We start from the raw sequence: 19,910 nt of genomic DNA on the forward strand, positions 1-19,910 counted from the left end.
TCATCTTTTATAAATCCAAAAATCGAATTTATATACAAAAAACGTTTTGTATATTTAAAAATAGTTTTTATAAATACAGAAAATAATAAAATAGTGTTTATAAATCAAAAAATTGTTTTATAAATACAAAATTAGTTTTAATAAATATAAATATTTTTATAAATATGAAATCATCTTTTATAAATCCAAAAATCGAATTTATATACAAAAAATGTTTTGTAAAATCCAAAATCGATTTATTAAATACAAAAATAATAAAAAATTTATAAAAAAAGTTCTAAATCAATTCAACACAACCAAATCACAATTCTAAACCTATTACACAAACAAATCACAATCCTACCCAATCACCCTAACAAAAATCTATCAAAAAACTTCTAAAATCATCAAATGTACTTAAAAACCTAACAAATAGGACCTAAGAGAGTGGGATAGGGTCCTTACTTGATTTGTGTAGGAATAGAGAGGATTCGCCGGAGAGATCGCCGCAAGAGAAGGTGGAGAACGCCGGAAGAAGAGAGAGATCGCCGGAGGCAGAAGAGAGAAATGGGGAAGAAGAAGTGTTTCGTGTTTATAAAACGTATGGTCCGACAGATATTTTCCGTCGGCATTTCGTCAGTATCTTTAATTTCAATTTTTGCGAAATATTTGGCGGCTAGTTTGCCCAGTTAAATGAAAATATTCCGAGGAAATTCTGACGGCAACTTAAGTATCCGTCAGAATTTCCTCGGTATGTTCATTAATTCGAGGAAAAAGAATATCATGTGCATGTAATTCTATTAATTTATATTTTTTCTCGGAATTTCCTCGGAATATTCCGAGGAAATTCTGAGGAACACATGTTTGGGGTTTCAAAACATCAATTTTTTTAGCCCTATATCATTTCTTATACAAATGCAATGCATATCATTGAGGAATCTTTGTATAGATGATTATAAACCATGAAATATTCCCTTTACCGTTCATTATCAAAACGAATTGTAAGTATTCCCTTTACTGTTCATTATAGTGTATAAGTGTTTCTCTTATGTTGTGGGGATTTCGTTCATACAATCGAAAAAGTGTTTATTATAGGGTAAGAACAATTTTTTCACTTGATAATCAGTCTAAGACACTTAATAAGGGTTATATAAGTGTTATTCAAACCGCAAAACGCTGTTTTCGGTTTTAAAACCCTAATTCCTCGGAATTTCCTCGGAATATTCTGAAGAAATTCCGAGGAACACTTGACATTCCTTGGAATTTCCTCGGAATATTCCGAGGCTTTTCCGAGGAAACAGAAACAGTACAAGCAAGCCCTGAATCGTCGGAAAAGTCTCGGACTATTCCGAGGAAATCCCTAAATTCTATTATCCCTCAGAATTTCCTCGGTATTCTTATATTAAAAAAAAAGGCGATGCTACTCTGTTTCCGAGTCATCATCACCAGATGAATCTGAATCTGTATCTTGGTGAAGCTCTCCAATATCTGGTTCATTCTCTACGTGAACGACGGCCATTTGCAGATGAATCTTCTGCTGCACTTAAGTTGCCGGATGTGCTTGGTTGTAGTGGGTCTTCCAGCTCAGAACTTCCCTGAACTCGGCCTCTCGGGTTGAGTGATGTAACAGTGACCCAGATCATCTCTGTTCCTAACCCGGGGGTACTTGATATAACAAACCTGTAACATTTTAAAAATTATTTAATTTGTAAATAAGTGTTATTAATACACATGATGATGAATCATTATGAATAACTGATATATGTATATTTAATTACCTGATCGGCCTGAGAAGCAAGAATGAAAGGATCATAATATTGCAACTTTTGCCTCGAATGTACTGATGTAACACCAAATGCATCTGTTCTCACACCTCGATCTGGAGTGTTGTCATACCAATCACAATAGAAAACAGTACAGCGCAATCCAACCATGCCCGGATACTTGATTTCCATAATATCCCATATGTTTCCGTAGTATACATCATCTCCAGATGCAGAACAAACGCCATCATCATAAGTCGTACTCGAACGTCTCCTCTTTTGAGTTGTGAATGCATATCCTCGAGTACAAAATCTCGGATATGACTTCACAATATACTCTGGTCCACGCACCATCTCGCGTATCCAATCGTCAAATGTTTCACCTCTGGTCATACTAGCAGACACCTATTAATAGCACATATACGAGTTATATTAATATATGTGAATTAGTATAAATATGTGATAAATAATATTTTTAATTTTGTTAAAACATTCACATAAGTAAGCATCCATCCAGAAAATTCTCTCTACTTCAGTTCTTCAAGTTCCTCCTCTGTGGCGTATCTATGTTCGAACCGCTTGTCTGCCATGAAAATCCTGTACATATGTTGACAATAATATAATTAATTAAGATTTAAATTTCAACTTGTTAAAATAAAAATTTGTAAGTTAATTTATTTACCTCTCATATTGAAGAACATATTCGCAGTTGGTGAGCAAATATGTTTGCAAATGACTGCGCTCCTGCTCAGTAAGTCGACGGTCCTTTGGTTTTCCGCTAAGTCGTCCAACATCTGTGATGATGTCTGGAACCGTAACATGATATGTTGCCCGTTCGCCTCTATCATCATGCCGAGCAGGTCTTCTGTTTTTGGTCTGCACTTCTGCTGGAAAGTAGAACTCGGCAAAGTTTGAAGTTTCTAAATTTATCATCTGTGCGATTATAGAACCTTCCACCCTACTATAATTTTTCACCATCTTCTTCAAATGGTACATATACCGCTCATACAAATACATCCATCTATACTGCACAGGACCACCAAGTTCCAATTCTCTTGCCAGGTGAGTAACAAGATGCTCCATAACATCAAAAAATGATGGAGGAAATATCTTCTCAAGGTTGCACTGAATCACGGCTATGTTTGTAATAACCCTCACGAGCAGATAGAATTTTGGTCGAGAAAATTCTTTAAGATGAGTTTGACGATTGGTCGATCAGAATTAAAAATAAAAATCGACCTGGTGAATTATTCTCGACGGGACTGTTTCGTGGCCAAAATACCTACTCTTAATAGTTCTGGTCGAGTTTTAATTATTATGGTCAAATTTTATTCAAGCTGGAAGATTTTCTATAAAAGCAAGACAAGATTCGATGGACGAGAAAACGTTTGGTCGAGAACTGGCTAGGAATAGTTTGAGCTGCTTGTTAATTTAAATCAGTCATGTGAGTTGCACCAGCTTGTGTGCTTTCTTTCTGGCTGGACCAGTCATGTGCCATGCACCTTCTTGCCTGCCTTCTTGTTGAATGATCAGTCATGTGCAAGGCACACCTGCTTGAAGTTTCTTCATGGGAGGGAAAGGTCAGCTGCTTTCTGCTGGAAGTAATGAAACAGCTCACCACCTGTCTCCCCTCAGCCTTGCCTTGTGTTTTGTGAAACCCTCACCTGAAGTAACTTCCTAACATATTTAACTCTTTTTCCACCAGTTTGGTCGTGCATAAACCTGTGAGAAACACAGAAAAATCAGGGAGAGAGAAGAGAGAAAAGTGACAGAAAAATTCAAAGAAAATTCATGAAACATTCAGAAAAAAATTCAGAGAAGAGGAGTGAGCATGGACAACCCTTTCCCACCATCTTGTGACTTTAATCAGTGAGTATTTGTGTGGTAAAGAGTTGGAGATTTGGGGTACTGAAGTTGAGAATCACCCATGTTCTTCAGCCTTTGATTTTAATCGGTAAAGATGTAAGTTGTTGTGTGGATCAGTTTTATGTGAGCAATTCTGTTGGATTGACTGCGGTTCAGCTTTGTTCTGATTGAGTCCGACCTTTTCTTGATGTGGTACTGATTAGGTTTGGCGTGGCTTCATTTTAAAGTGGAGTATCAGTTGAGTTCAGACAGTGTTTGATTTGAACCGGTAAACTGTTTTGCCTTTTGATCCTGATCAGTTTAGATTGTAACCAGCTGGCTGAGTTGTTGTTCTTCCTCTCTGGTTTAATTTCTTAATCCCTTGTGTAGATTTATATTATCTCAGTTCATCGTCCCCTAGCATCTAGACAACTTAGCTGAAACTATTTATGTTTGAATCGAACTGAAGATGCCTTGAACTTGCCTTAGTATCTGTCCTGAATCTTGAACTGTGGGGTTGAACCGGACTGATTAACCTTTTTTCCAACCGTTCTGTTATTGGTATAGATGGTCAAGGCTAGTGTTCGGATCAGCCGGATGCTTGTGGGGGTTTTAAATCGAGAATATTCCAGAAGTCGAGTGTGATTAGCTTGAGCTCGAGTTTAGTCTTCCCTAGCCAATCTCATGGAATCAAAGGTGAGTCTAGATAGATGATTGATGAGTAGTGAATGAATATTTCTTGATTGAGCGTACTGATTGTAGATGATTGATAGGCTTTGTCTCTTGATCAATATTGAATTGGTGAGGTGTTTACTTAGGTTAAACGCTTATTAAATATATTCATGAATGTTCATAGAGGTTTACTCCCGAGCTATAGTACTTGTTCTCAAGTACTAATATAAAATATAATCAAGTATGGAACTATTAATCATGTGAAGTCTTATTATAAACATGTTTTCCAAAATATTCCCGTATGAATGATGATTACCGTGAATTGGTCCTGCGATATGGAACAAGGTCACGAACACACGATGATGGGATCGCACCCTGGAGGCCGTGTAACTGCATGCATCATTAGATGTTCAATTTTTGAATATCTGATGGCGATGATCGTGATGCTAACTCGCTAGACTTGTTTAGCCTTTGTGGTTTCTCAGGTATGGTATATATATATATATATATATATATATATAAATATGATTATATGAATGATATGAGAGACGGGAATAAGAAGTGAGGTATATGATTAGATTCACAATGATGAAAGAATAGGCCTTATATGTAAATATTCAGTTATGGAATATATTTCCACTGCATACAAATGAAGTTGATTGCTTGAGATATTATTAATATATGTTGGGGTGCGGGACTAGGCTCACTGAGTAAACTAGTTACTCATGACTCATTTGTGATGCAGGTAATCAGTAGACGGGAGACCTTAATCTAGGAAGGGGAGGAACATCATTAGCCAGCGGTAGTTTTATTATCCTTGCAAAGGCGTTTTGATATTTCTTATTTATAAGATTTATTGACCGAAAACCTCGAGGTTAATTTATAACAAATTTTGTAACATGCTTTTGAATGTTATATAAAGAATGTTTTTTTTTAAGTACGGGTTCCATATGATATTAGTCCTTGTCCGGACGAACTAACTATCGGGTATTGCTTTTCGGGTTGAAAAGCCTAGAGTGACATCTGATAGGAGCGTTGGTGTTCTTTGGTTGTTGGTCTAAGGTGATCAGAAGTATTCTGAGAACCTCGGATCGACCATCGAGGAACATCAACCGTGTCATTTCCGGTCCACTACGATCAGTGGTGTCACAGAGGTGGTTTCAGAGCATGGTTATACGATGCTAGAATGGGAGTTGTTTCAAATGTTTTTCGAGTAAAAATGAGTCGCAAGGATAACTAGGATATGCTGGCTGGTTCCTTCATTTTAGAATAGATAGTCAAGGGTAGTTACCTAACCTGATCTTTCATAGCAGAAGCACCAAGACAAGCTTGAATGGGTGAACCGTACTTATCGATGTTGCTATCATCATGCTCGAGTTTTCTACTCTCATGGCCGGGTTCACTACCGTCCTTTTAGGAGTCATTAACGTCATGCCTTCCTGCTGTTCTTTTGAGTTCTAGTGGGGATGCCAATTCTTTAGAGAGATATATGGGACATAATTGATACATCGAATACATCTCCAGACTCGTGTGTTATCGATGTCAAGGTGGGTGTTGATTGTGATCTGATTCAGAGAGATTCGACTGCACATGATCACTCAGGTGCACTTGTTCTACCTTCTGCTCATGTTGATCCAGTTTATGATGAGCCGTACCAGGACCAGAGCCGTACAATCCTGAATTGTTCATCATTTGTTTTAAGCTTAGAATTGATAGCTCGACTTTATTACAAGATGGTAGAAGCACAGAAGCATTTTGTTTGCAATGAAACATCATGAAGCTTATGATGCAAAGAAGAAGTAGTTGGGACCATAAGATACTGAAGAAGGACTAAACCGTTCGAAGTATACTTTGGCTTGAGGCATATTTGGGATGAAACACCCAGAGCAAAACATTTACGTGGCCAATGTTTAGAGAATTACAGAAGGATTTGGTAGCAAGTTATTTGGAGATGAACGCGATGAGTTGTTAGTCGATAGTCAAGAATTACTTCAGAGAGCTGAGATCGAGTTGGACAGATCTCAAGAGTTCAAGAAGTAGAATTTTCTACACAAGATATGGAACCGATTGAAGATTCAGTTTACGGAGTTGGATGTTTCCGCCAGGAGGTTCAGGTCGAGTTAATCATATACAACAATTTCAGCAGAGATATGTGGTCGAGTGAAATTCATTCATCGATTATGGTTTGGAGAATAAGCCAAAGATCACACATAAAATCTTTGGAAACTTAGCCAAGAATTTTGGAGTAGATAAAAGACCATGGAGTTTCAAAGCTTCGAGGAGATGTTAGAGTATGACGTGAAAGTTAAAGACGCTATTATTGCTGAAGAAGTTAACCAAGTCATGCATACCGGGTTTTTTTTCCAACCACTGCAGATCAAATGTCAGTTTCAAGAAGTGAGTTAAGTAAGTTGCTGGGGATGATTTTGGGTGTACATTTCATCAGATCAATATCGAGGACCTTGAGCCGTTATGGTTGTGACTAACAAGGACATAATGGTCGTGATTTCAAAGTTTGGGAAATCCTGGAACATTTGCATCATTCGCCCTTTGGTGGTTCTTGTGAAAAGTTAGGATTTTAGGTTACCCTTCCTCATGAAGTTACCCGATCTACCTTACCTATACCTAGGATAACACTTGTTGAACTTGTTCACGTTTCTTTACTGTTAGTCCACATCCAAGTGTTAGGCAATTTGGGTAGAGCCTACACTTTATGGTTGTCTGGACCGTCAAAACCCCTGAAAGGTCCAATCACAGTTTTGCTTCTTATCCCATCGTGTGTTGTGTGCATTTTTAAAATTTTATGAATGATTGAAATAAATAAATATATATATATATATATATATATATATAAAATGTGAATTGTGATCAAGGTGTCGTAAGAGACCTTACCTATGGATGGAATTTTCCGCTCATATCGTGTTTTATTCGGGAACAACACATAGTTGTAGTTCCCTAGCACTGTCATAGTATTAGAAAGGATTCACTTTGGTGAATTCAAGTATCCGTTCTTATTCTTGGAAGTACGGGCTGCCAGTTAAATTAATGGTATGCCTTCCCCATTCCTTAGTACTTCCGTTAGGGCAGTATTTGTTTATCTAGAGTGAGATTGGCTATCTAGTTACTGAGCTCAATTAAGATGTCGAGGAAATAAGTATAACGAAGAAGACCCGTCACTGTTGGCTTACAATGGTACTCTACCAAGTGTTTGAGCATCGCTCATATCAGTTTGGCAAGTTGAAAACCTTTTGGGAAAACGGTGAAGAAGTGTAATCTAGTAACTTGATCGTTTAGAAAGTAGAAGATGAAAATGAGCATAGTTGAAGACATTCTGATAATCAGGAAAGATGTAGATGTGGTTAAGGCATTGAAAGGATGGTCGACATCTAAAAGTAACATGTTTAGTATTCTTGTTGAACATAGATTCGCTGCAAAGGCCTAGGGATCTCACCAAGTGGTTCTTGCCGAGTTCTAGTAGTAGTTAGAAGATTATGAAGAGGGTCTCAGATATATCAGAAGTGTAAAGAATACTGTAAGTGAAATTATTCTTGGAATGGGTGAGTGTGTGTATTTGAGAGTAGCACCCTTGGTCTGATTCATGTTAGCGTGATTGATTATGCATGTTCTTGTTTGATTGTTGCACGGTTAATCAGGTTAACATTCACCAGAGTCGAGATGTTACCTTCACGTATGGCACATCACCTAATGTTCCACATTTTCATGTTGTTGTTATGAGGGAAAGCCAAATAGAAAAGTTTGAGAAGTGATAGTCTTCAGAGACTCGTGATTGTTAGAAAAAGTATCAAGACCGCAGTTGACAAAAGTTGTGCAGTAGTAATAAATTTGTTTCTTCTTCGAGCTGTTCGCTCAGAAAAGAAATGATTGATTGTAAGAGTTGAGGAACCGAAAATCAGTTGTGTAAACATAGGCAGATTAAGATAAAGTCAGAGCTAATATCCAGAACTCCTTTCAGAGACTATTAAAGTGTGTATATCTATGTTTTCAGAATTCGGGGACGAATTCTTTGGAGGGGGGAAGAATGTAATAACCCTCACGAGCAGGTAGAATTTTGGTCGAGAAAATTCTTTAAGATGAGTTTGACGATTGGTCGATCAGAATTAAAAATAAAAATCGACCTGGTGAATTATTCTCGACGGGACTGTTTCGTGGCCAAAATACTTACTCTTGATAGTTCTGGTCTAGTTTTAATTATTATGGTCAAGTTTTATTCAAGCTGGAAGATTTTCTATAAAAGCAAGACAAGATTCGATGGACGAGAAAACGTTTGGTCAAGAACTGGCTAGGAATAGTTTGAGCTGCTTGTTAATTTAAATCCGTCATGTGAGTTGCACCAGCTTGTGTGCTTTCTTTCTGGCTGGACCAGTCATGTGCCATGCACCTTCTTGCCTGCCTTCTTGTTGAATGATCAGTCATGTGCAAGGCACACCTGCTTGAAGTTTCTTCATGGGAGGGAAAGGTCAGCTGCTTGCGGCTGGAAGTAATTAAACAGCTCACCACCTGTCTCCCCTCAGCCTTGCCTTGTGTGTTTTGAAACCCTCACCTGAAGTAACTTCCTAACATATTTAACTCTTTCTCCACCAGTTTGGTCGTGCATAAACCTGTGAGAAACACAGAAAAATCAGGGAGAGAGAAGAGAGAAAAGTGACAGAAAAATTCATGAAAAATTCAGAAAAAAATTCAGAGAAGAGGAGTGAGCATGGACAACCCTTTCCCACCATCTTGTGAGTTTAATCAGTGAGTATTTGTGTGGTAAAGAGTTGGAGATTTGGTGTCCTGAAGTTGAGAGTCACCCATGTTCTTTAGCCTTTGATTTTAATCGGTAAAGATGTAAGTTGTTGTGTGGATCAGTTTTATGTGAGCAATTCTGTTGGATTGACTGCGGTTCAGCTTTGTTCTGATTGAGTCCGACCTTATATTGATGTGGTACTGATTAGGTTTGGCGTGGCTTCATTTTAAAGTGGAGTATCAGTTGAGTTCATACAGTGTTTGATTTGAACCGGTAAACTGTTTTGCCTTTTGATCCTGATCAGTTTAGATTGTAACCAGCTGGCTGAGTTGTTGTTCTTCCTCTCTGGATTAATTTCTTAATCCCTTGTGTGGATTTATATTAGTTCAGTTCATGGTCCCCTAGCATCTAGACAACTTAGCTGAAACGATTTATGTTTGAATCGAACTGAAGCTGCCTTGAACTTGCCTTAGTATCTGTCCTGAATCTTGAACTGTGGGGTTGAACCGGACTGATTAACCTTTTTCCAACCGTTCTGTTATTGGTACAGATGGTCAAGGCTAGTGTTCAGATCAGCCGGATGTTTGTGGGGGTTTTAAATCGAGAATATTCCAGAAGTCGAGTGTGATTAGCTTGAGCTCGAGTTTAGTCTTCCCTAGCCAATCTCATGGAATCAAAGGTGAGTCTAGATAGATGATTGATGAGTAGTGAATGAATATTTCTTGATTGAACGTACTGATTGTAGATGATTGATAGGCTTTGTCTCTTGATCAATATTGAATTGGTGAGGTGTTTACTTAGGTTAAACGCTTATTAAATATTCATGAATATTCATAGAGGTTTACTCCCGAGCTATAGTACTTGTTCTCAAGTACTAATATATAATATAATCAAGTATGGAAGTATTAATCATGTGAAGTCTTATTATAAACCTGCTTTCCAAAATATTCTCGTATGAATTGGTCCTGCGATATGGAACAAGGTCACGAACACACGATGATGGGGCGCACCCTGGAGGCCGTGTAACTGCATGCATCATTAGATGTTCAATTTTTGAATATCTGATGGCGATGATCGTGATGCTAACTCGCTAGACCTGTTTAGCCTTTGTGGTTTCTCGGGTCTGGTATATATATATATATATAGATATGATTATATGAATGATATGAGAGACAGGAATAGGAAGTGAGGTATATGATTAGATTCACAATGATGAAATGATAGCCCTTATATATAAATATTCAGTTATGGAATATATTTCCACTGCATACAAATGAAGTTGATTGCTTTACATATTATTAATATATGTTGGGGTGCGGGACTAGGCTCACTGAGTAAACTAGTTACTCATGACTCATTTGTGATGCAGGTAATCAGTAGATGGGAGACCTTACTCTAGGAAAGGAAGGAACATCATTAGCCAGCGGTAGTTTTATTATCCTTGCAAAGGCGTTTTGATATTTCTTATTTATAAGATTTATTGACCGAAAACCTCGAGATTAATTTATAACAAATTTTGTAACATGCTTTTGAATGTTATATAAAGAATGTTTTTTTTTAAGTACGGGTTCCATATGATATTAGTCCTTGTCCGGACGAACTAACTATCGGGTATTGCTTTTCGGGTTGAAAAGCCTATAGTTATATCTGATAGGAGCGTTGGTGTTCTTTGGTTGTTGGTCTAAGGCGATCAGAAGTATTCTGAGAAGCTCGGATCGACCATCGAGGAACATCAACCGTGTCATTTCTGGTCAACTACGATCGGGGGTGTCACAATGTTAGTCTTCAAATTTTCAATACCTTCAAGAGTCACTGATCTCGTGCATAAATCGCGGAAGAAAGCACTAATCCCTGCAATTGCTTCATGAACATTCTGTGGTAATAGTTCCTTGAAGGCAAACGGAAGGAGGCACTGCATCATTACATGGCAATCGTGACTCTTCAAGCGGATAAACTTTCCTTCATTTATGTCGACACAGTTACGCAAATTAGATGCGTAACCGTCTGGAAATTCCACATCGTTTGAAATCCAATCAAAGAACGCATCTTTTCCCTCTGCATCGAGTCGGTATATGGGAAAAGGAGCCCTTTCATTCTCATCAACATGAAGTTCTGAACGAGCACATATATCGACTAAATCCAGTCTTGACTTCAAATTATCCTTTGTTTTACCTTGAACGTTAAGGATCGTGTTCATGAGATTGTCAAAAAAGTTCTTCTCAATATGCATGACATCTAAATTATGTCTCAGCAGATGATCATTCCAGTATGGCAGATCCCAGAAAATACTCTCTTTGTGCCAGTTATGTAGTTCTCCAACAGCATCTACCGGATAATGCACATGTGCACCTTAGTCTGGCGTCCTTTCTGCACCAAAATCTCTTAGTTGTGTCGACAAAGCTGCCCCACTAATTTCCGGAGGAGGACTGTCAAACACCCTCTTGTTCTTCGTAAACAAATTTCTACTCCTACAATATGGATGAAAAGGTGGTAGGAATCTCCTGTGACAGTCAAACCAACACGTTTTCCTTCCGTGTTTTAGTTGGAAAGCATCAGTGTTTTCTTGACAATATGGACATGATAGCCTTCCATGCGCTGTCCATCCAGATAACATACTATATGCGGAAAAATCACATATTGTCCACATAAGTACTGCCCGCATTTGAAAGTTTTCTTTACATGAAACATCGTATGTTTCAGCACCTTGAGCCCATAGTTGTAGCAACTCATATATTAGTGGCTGAAGAAACACATCAAGTGATCTCTTAGGATGCTCTGGTCCGCGAACGAGAATGGAGAGAAACAAAAACTCTCGTCGCAAACACAAGTTTGGCGGTAAGTTGTATGGTGTAAGAATGACTGGCCATAGAGAATACTTTCTTCCACTCTTGCCAAACGGGCTGAAACCATCAGTACATAATCCAAGGTAGATATTTCTTCTCTTATACGCAAAGTCGGGATATGTTGATTGGAAATGTTTCCACGCTTTTGCATCTGAAGGATGTCTAATCTCACCATTTGTTGAATGCTCCGCATGCCATCTCATTGGTTGCGCTGTGCGTTCAGAAATGATACAACCTCTGCAAACTTTCCGTCAAAGGCAAATACCACATCCTTTTAAATGGTACTAGAACTCTTCCACTCGTATCTTTATAACAAGCCTTTCCACAAAATTTGCATGCAACCCGCTGTTCATCCGCACTCCAATAAATTATGCAGTTATCGCTGCATACATCTATTACCTGATACGATAAACTAAGACCAACTACCAGTTTCTGAACCTCGTAGTATGAACCAGGGGCTACATTATCCTCAGGTAGAATACTTTTTACAAAATCAGCAATCGCATCCACACAGTCTTCAGCCAAATTATAATATGTTTTAATGCCCATCAGTCTTGTTGCAGATGATAAAGCAGAATGACCATCTCTGCAACCTTCGTACAAGGGTTGCTTTCCAGCATCCAACATATCATAAAATCTCATAGCTTCGGCATTGGGTAAATTTTCCCCTCTAAAATGATCATTTACCATCTGCTCAGTACCTACACCATAATCTACATCCATTCTAATTGATTCTTCTAACCTAACCGCAGGCTGAGGTTTGCTAGTACTACCATATTCATAATCAGTTTCTCCATGATGATACCAAATTTTATAACTTCGTGTAAACCCATTCAAATATAGATGAGTTTAAACATCCCACTCTTTAATAATCTTTCTATTTTTACAATTAGAGCAAGGACATCTTAACATACCCGTTTTTGCTTCTGGTTGTCGCTCAACTAACCCCATGAATTCGGTTATACCTCGTAGGTATTCTTCCGTAAGCAATCTCGTGTTCGGATCCAAATGAGGTTGATCGATCCAAGAACGATAATAATTTGAAGAAGACATGCTTTTGTCAATCAAATTCGTGTGTAAATATAGTATGTGAGAGAGGATGAAGAAATGGAGTGAATGAAGAGGATGGGGGGTGCGGGTATTTATAGATGACATGTTGCCGACAGTACCGAGGAAATTCCAACGGAATCCCGACGGCAACGGCTCTTTCCTCAGAATTTCCTCGGAATTTTTAAAATCCCCAACGGCTCTCTAACGGCTATAATATATCCTCGGATATTCGTCGGTGGTTTCCGAGGAATATGATTTCCTCGGTATTTCATCGATATATTCCGAGGAAATTCCGAGGAAACCCAAATATTTCCTCGGAAATTCGTCGGAATATTCCGAGGATCTCATTTTCCGTCAGAATGTCTGTCAGAATTACGTTGTTTTCTTGTAGTGTCATTCTTTCAGATTATTTTTGCAAAGACCCAAGTAGGATGATTACCAACATATCAACCGTGGCCGAGACGTCGACATCGATCGACCTACAATCACACAAGACGATCGATGCATACCGATGCACATCAATCGATTTCCACTACGGTCATGTTTATCTTCCTAACTTGTTACATTGAGTACTTATGATTTATTTCCACCATAACTCCGACTGTATTACACTGTGACAGTGTAATTTAAGTCTACGTGGAGGTTTACTGACATTATTTATTTTGATTTTAAAAGTATTTTATAATGATTTTAATAAAATTATGCTTAGCTATGCGAAAGGGACTATGATCTTATGATTTATACTTGAATGTCTAACCACTCTTTAGCACCATTCTAGATTTACTGATTGAAGATAGTACTAAAGATGCTAAAGTGGATCAACATGTCAACTATACACACTTGCCTTGATTGTTTGAAGGAACCAAAGCTGACCTCCAACACTAAACTTGACATAATTGCTTGTCTTGGGGCTTGGTATACATTGGATCGGATTCCTCTTTCAGGTCTGAAAGGTACAAGTCTGTAAATTTTTGGTTTCTTTCTCTCCTCTCTTTGGCATCTCAAGATAAATAAAAAATTATAATAGAAGATTGAAATTATTTCCTGGAAGAGGCAGAGGGGTAGGAGTGTCTCCTATGACCCCATTATTCTAAGTCTGAAGGGAATAATCACACATTGTGGAAACGAGGGGTAAGAGTGTCTCCTGTGACCCCATTATTTGCTACACTTTGTCAAAAAGAGCTACAAAAATAGAAAAGTCAATAAGATGAACAAGATGGCTACATCAGCATCAACATTCATTGAAATTGAAACTAATGAGATTCAGAGAAGAGATATATAAGGAGAAAAGGAAGTAGAATAAGACTACATGTTTACTCAGATACCTACAAGAATAAGAGTCCATGTGTCCATTGATCGATACTCCCAAGGTAAAGCATGCACTTTTATATTTATGCTAAGAAATGAGGTTAGTAGAGGGGAATGTCAGATAGGATTTTCTGAGTTGTAGACTAGTTGAATTTGGTTGCTAAGCTAGGATATTGCATAATGTGCTTGTGTGATTAGGACTTTTTAGATGTGGATTGCAATATTGTAGAGATGATGATTTCTATGTTTTAAATTTGTGAGTCCCTGCTGTTTTCAAACCTCTTTCAGAGAGACTGCTTGTTTATTTTGCTTGAGGACAAGCAAAAGGGTAAGTTTGGAGGAGTTGATATACCATGGATTTGACCTATTTTCATCCATGGTATATGAGTATTTTACTATCTATATATTATATATTCTATCATATTAGGTATGTTTTCAGGTTCAGGAGTATCTTGTAGTAAAGTGATGAATATGGAGCATTTAGGAGCTTAAAAGAGATTTCATCCGAGCTGACCATTAGAGGTCGATACGAAGAAGAAGCAATCGTTTGATGCACATCCAGTGCCGTCGATCGATACAGAAGAGAAGCCTCGACGATTGAAGATTATGATCGATCGATGTACATCCTGTACCATTGATCGATGTCGAGACGCGAGATGCGCAATTTGGTTCCAGCCGACTTTAAACCCAAGGCTTCACCAAATTACAAGATTAACCCTGACGAGTTTTTAACCTAATAGCTATATAATTGCCTAAGTGTTAGGAGGAAAGAGAGTTACCAGAGTCAGTTTTTACAACAGTTTTTACACAGAGTTTTTAGAGTTTTACAGAGAGTTTTAGGAGAGAAGATCATAGAGAGATTTGTGATTGGAACTCCATTGATTCATCTATTCTATTCTATGCAGTTTTTATATATATTTTATGTCATAAATTGCTTAGCTATGTCTGAGTAGTTTACTTGTTAGATTCAGGGTTCAAATAGGTTAGAGGGATTAGCCCCAACTATAGATTTGCTGAGTTGTAATATTCATTGATTGATTGTCTTTAATGCTTGTTTTAGCCTTGCTAACTAGAACATGAACCTAGGAATTTGCATGTGTCAAGCATCCTTGATCATCATGTCCTGAATCTAATATGTCATGCTAGGACTGCTAGAGAGATGCTAACCGCTGATCTAGGAGACTAGTGAGCATTATCAACCCGCGCCTAGGGCTTAGCTAGAAACATCGATCGATATTGTCTTCTGACAATCTATCGATATTTGCGAAAAGTGTATCGATCGATATCCATATAGGATCATCGATCGACACTTTCTTGTGATCAAAAGCCGACAGTTGAGATCCAAGATCTAGTTAATTAACCAGTGAAACATTGCCATCGCTGATCACTGTGATTAAGGAGTTGAGCTCTAATATATCATGCATGCAACTATTAGGCATCTATAGAATTATAATCTCAAACACCTGAATAGAAACCTGCATCTAATATCTTCCAATAAAGTTACACCCCCAATCATCTTGTTAGTCGAGCAATAGACTTGTTCAATTAGGATTGCTATTTACTTTTAAACTCATAAAACAACAAACACCTAGAATTAATAACTTTACTAGATTTAATAGGTTCCCTAGCTCCTTGTGGATTCGAGACCTAAATACTGCAACTGAACCTCTTATTTGAGAGAGTAATTCACTCTTTAGGGCAATTTGAGTGGTATCAATATCCAATAAGTAAAAAATTTCATTGAAATATGAAAACTATTTATATTTTGAAACAAAAAAAAATTGCCTAAACTATACTTATAATATATCAAACAGAGGAAGTAGTTTTTTGAACAAGAAAAAGAGAGGAAGTAGTTTATTGATGCATATAATTGAATCAAGTTGAATTGGCTAATAAAGAAAGACCATAAAAGCTTTATTTATTGAATAAAGAGATGAGACAGAGGAATAAAACACTATAACGACTTTGGGTGTTCCGTATAAGTCTATGGAAATTGCCAAAAATACCATTTTCAAAGTAGCACTTTTTAAGTTTACACTAACCACTTTTACCATCATCTTTAATGAATAGTAAAAGACATTTATAACCCTTAGATTAACTTTGACAAAAAAAAACATATGGTTAACTAATTTAAACTTAAAACATCAGCTCTAAACCATAAATTATCAACTCTAAACTTTAAACCATAAACTCTGAAACATCAATTTCTAAACCCTAAACCTTCAAATCTAAACCCTAAAATATCAAATCTAAACTATAAACGTAAACCCTAAACCCAAAACCCTAAATCTAAACTTAAAACATCAACTCTAAACCCTAAATCATTAACTCTAAACCCTAAACCACAAAACAACAACTCTAAACCCTAAACCCAGAAACATCAACTCTAAGTCCTAAACCCTAAACCTTCAAATCTAAATCCTAAAACATCAACTCTAAACCCTAAACCATAAAACTTATATTTTTCTGAAATTCAAACCCTAAAGCAATAAACCTTCAAATCTAAACCCTAAAACATCAATTCTAGGGTTTTAGGGTTTAGGTTTAGGGTTTATAGTTTAGGGTTAGAGTTAAAGGTTTAGGGTTTAGAGATTAGGGTTTAGAGTTGAAGGTTTAGGGTTTAGAGTTGATGTTTTAGGGTTTAGATTTGAAGGTTTAGGGTTTAGGGTTTACTTGTTAGGGTTTAGGTTTTAGTGTTGATAGTTTAGGGTTTAGTGTTGATGGTTAGGGTTTAGAGTTGGAATTTATGGTTTAGGGTTTAGAGTTCATGTTTTAGGGTTTATAGTTGAAGGACTAGGGTTTAGGGTTTATAGTTGATGTTTCGGTTTAGGGTTTAGAGTTGATGTTTCAGGGTTTAGGGTTCGTATTTCAGAGAGAAAATAGGGTTTAGGATTGATGGTGTAGGGTTTAGAGTTGAGTTTTAGGGTTTGGAGTTTGAATTTCGAAATTGTATAATTCGAAAAAATTAAAAAAATCTCTTTTATTTTCTATTTTTTTTCAATTTATTTTAATATTTATTTATTATATATATAAAGAACAAGGATATAAAAGTCTTTTAGCCCTTAATGAAGAAAGCATGAAAGTGATAAACATAAAATTGCTCAATTAGTCTACTTATTCTCACTAGAAGTGGTAACACAAAACTCTGAAAAAAAAATGAGCGCAAGAAGAAAAAAACTTAACCACAACCTACTAGACCATGTTCGCTTTGGTAATTTTACAAGAAAAAAAAAACTGTAAGTTTCCACACTAACTACAATTATTATTACGGTAAACGACTATTCTATTACTCAAACTTGATGTGGTCTGTGAAGGCAGACCGGAATAGAATCCCCCTATACATTAAAAGAGAAGTCACTTTAGTGATTTTTGCTGAGGTGGCACTCATATAGAGTTTCTCAGGAAAAACGTTATAATTCTATTGGCTGGTTTTTTTGAATTTTTCTTTTTCATTTATTTTAATCAATCGCTTATGTAGACAATCCCAAAACTATTGTCCATTTCGTTAAGCCCATATATAGCTAGGGGATAATAATTATCGATTTAGTTTAGCCTTGGGTACCCGTTCGGGTTCGGATCGGGTATTTCAGATTTTCGGGTATTTCGGTATAGAGGTGTAGAACCCGTTCTGGAATTTCTGTACTTCGGGTCGGGTTCGGGTTTAATAGTTTGGATTCAGTTATTTCGGATCTGGTTCGGATATTTAGATTTTGAAAAAAAAAATTAAAATTTTCATTTCTCAAGTTTCTTATATTTAAAAATATAACTTTCAGTCAACTAATTTTTTATTTTTAATGGATTGAATAGTTAATAGATTTGGACATAACATTTTAAAACTAAAAAGACATTAATTTAGTTTTTTTTTTAAATTTCGGATGTAACTTTTTGTTAATTTTTTAAATAAAAAACTTGACATGCATTTTAAGTGAGTAACAAATCATTTTTTCGTAATTGTATGTATATCATATGAACTTAAAGTATGTGTAGTATCAATATAAATATTTTATATAAAATGAGAGATGTAAACTGAAAATATAAGGTTAATTATACATATGTTCGGTTATCTTCGGATATCCATTCGGGTTCGGGTATTATCCGTTCGGGTTCGGGTATCCAATATCTCCTTATTCAATACCCGTTCGGGTATTTTGCTACTTCGGTTCAGATTTCAGTTCGGGTTTTTCGGATCGGGTTCGGGTGCCACTTCGGATATCGGGTAAAGTGCCCACCCCTATTAATTAGGTTGTTTGTTTTTAATAACTTACCTTTCTAATATGGATTACTTGCGCAAATTGAAATCATTAAATATGCAAATAACTTATTGACAAAATTTGTTTTTAATAACTTACCTTTCTAATATAGATTACTTGCGCAAGTTGAAATCATTAAATATGCAAATCACTTATTCACAATATGGATTACTTGCGCAAGTTGAAATCATTAAATTTTATCGATTTAGTTTATCCTTGGGCAAGATTTAGAATTAAGACAAATATTAAAAACTTTCCTTATTATTCAAACGGTAAACTTGCGCATGTTGATATCATATTTATTATATTACTTACAAAATATTTTAATGTTTCTAATTAGGTTATTTGTTTTTAATAACTTACCTTTCTAATATGGATTACTTGCGCAAGTTAAAATCATATCATATGCAAATCATTTTTTGACAATACACATTTAATATCATTCTTTAAACGATTTTATTATTTATTGTGCAAAATATTAAAATCATTAATATGAGAATAAATCGACTGTATATATATAGGAGACACCCAAGGTCTTAAAATACAAACATTCTCTTTTCATTCTTTAAAGTATTATTCACAAATCTCTCCTCTCATACTATTAAGGTATTACGACAACGATGCTTGTGTGCTAAGAAAAATGTGTTTAGACGCAAATGCTCCTCATTTTTAGAACCCTGAACTCAACTCTTTGTGTCTTGTCTCCAAAAAGCATGTCTGGTCTATCTTTTCCATGTGTTGAATACTGGTAACGACAATATGGTCTTCCTTTTTTTATATGTAGACCAGGTCGTGAGAGTGATAGTGATCCAGAAAACCTTGATTGAACATGCTGAGAAGCTTCGCCAAGTTAAAGCAGTTCTTCAAGAGATTCTTTAGTACTTTCTCTCTCTTTGTTGAATATTGTCCGGGAAAGTATTACATAGTATCATTTAGTAATACTATCTTATATCATTTTTTTTGTTGAATATACTATCTTATAAGTAAGTTAGCATTATGCATTTTTTATTTAATTCATGAGGTCATTTTCTCACAGTAGAGAACCATTTGGAATGGCGCAGGGAGGAAATTTCTCAGGGATATACAGAAAGGTTCAACTAAGCCGCTAAAGTGGGATGATGAAGACGAAGAATAAAGACCTGTAGAGACCCTTATGATTCTTAAATACGGCGGTGTTCTAACTCACGCTGGTAGAAAACAGGTGTTTACATACTCTACCATTTAATTTGTCATTGTTATATATGGAAGAATTGTTTAACTTATTGACGTTTAACATCACTTGCCATATAATCTAACGAATATTACAAATAACAATTATGGAAACTATTCTCGAAATTATTGAAAGACTAATAATGTTTTATTTATTACTTTTATTATTTATAACCTATAAAATAAAATGAACGAAATTTTATATAAGATAATTATAATAGTTTTATCCTCTACTTGATGAACT

General features: G+C 36.3%; 1 protein-coding gene across 2 annotated transcripts; it reads right to left on the reverse strand.

Annotated features, from left to right (window-relative positions):
- Positions 1–234: 234 nt before the first annotated feature.
- LOC117127269 lies at positions 235–16,579 on the reverse strand. 2 transcript variants are annotated; one of them, XR_004450194.1, is made up of 3 exons: positions 10,784–16,579; positions 2,240–2,882; positions 235–2,147 (listed from the first exon to the last, which is right to left on the reverse strand). XR_004450194.1 is itself a non-coding variant. In XM_033277071.1 (2 exons), the coding sequence occupies exons 1-2, from the start codon at positions 11,234–11,236 to the stop codon at positions 2,421–2,423; spliced, it is 915 nt and encodes a 304-aa protein (XP_033132962.1). In that variant the 5' UTR covers positions 11,237–16,579; the 3' UTR covers positions 236–2,420. The 2 variants fall into 2 exon arrangements, 1 of the variants encoding a protein (XP_033132962.1); XM_033277071.1 differs by having other exon boundaries at positions 236–2,882.
- Between the last annotated feature and the right edge of the window lie 3,331 nt (positions 16,580–19,910).

Source organism: Brassica rapa, chromosome A08 (genome assembly GCF_000309985.2).
Source record: "Brassica rapa cultivar Chiifu-401-42 chromosome A08, CAAS_Brap_v3.01, whole genome shotgun sequence".
Lineage (NCBI taxonomy): Eukaryota > Viridiplantae > Streptophyta > Magnoliopsida > Brassicales > Brassicaceae > Brassica > Brassica rapa.

Bases quoted from the DNA above. Each gene is read 5' to 3' on its own strand.
- LOC117127269 (XM_033277071.1), bottom strand. From the start codon at position 11,236: ATGCATATTGAGAAGAACTTTTTTGACAATCTCATGAACACGATCCTT. The intron at 2,883-10,783 runs ATTGTGACACCC...GTTATTACAAAC, and splicing joins TTGAAAATTTGAAGACTAAC to ATAGCCGTGATTCAGTGCAA.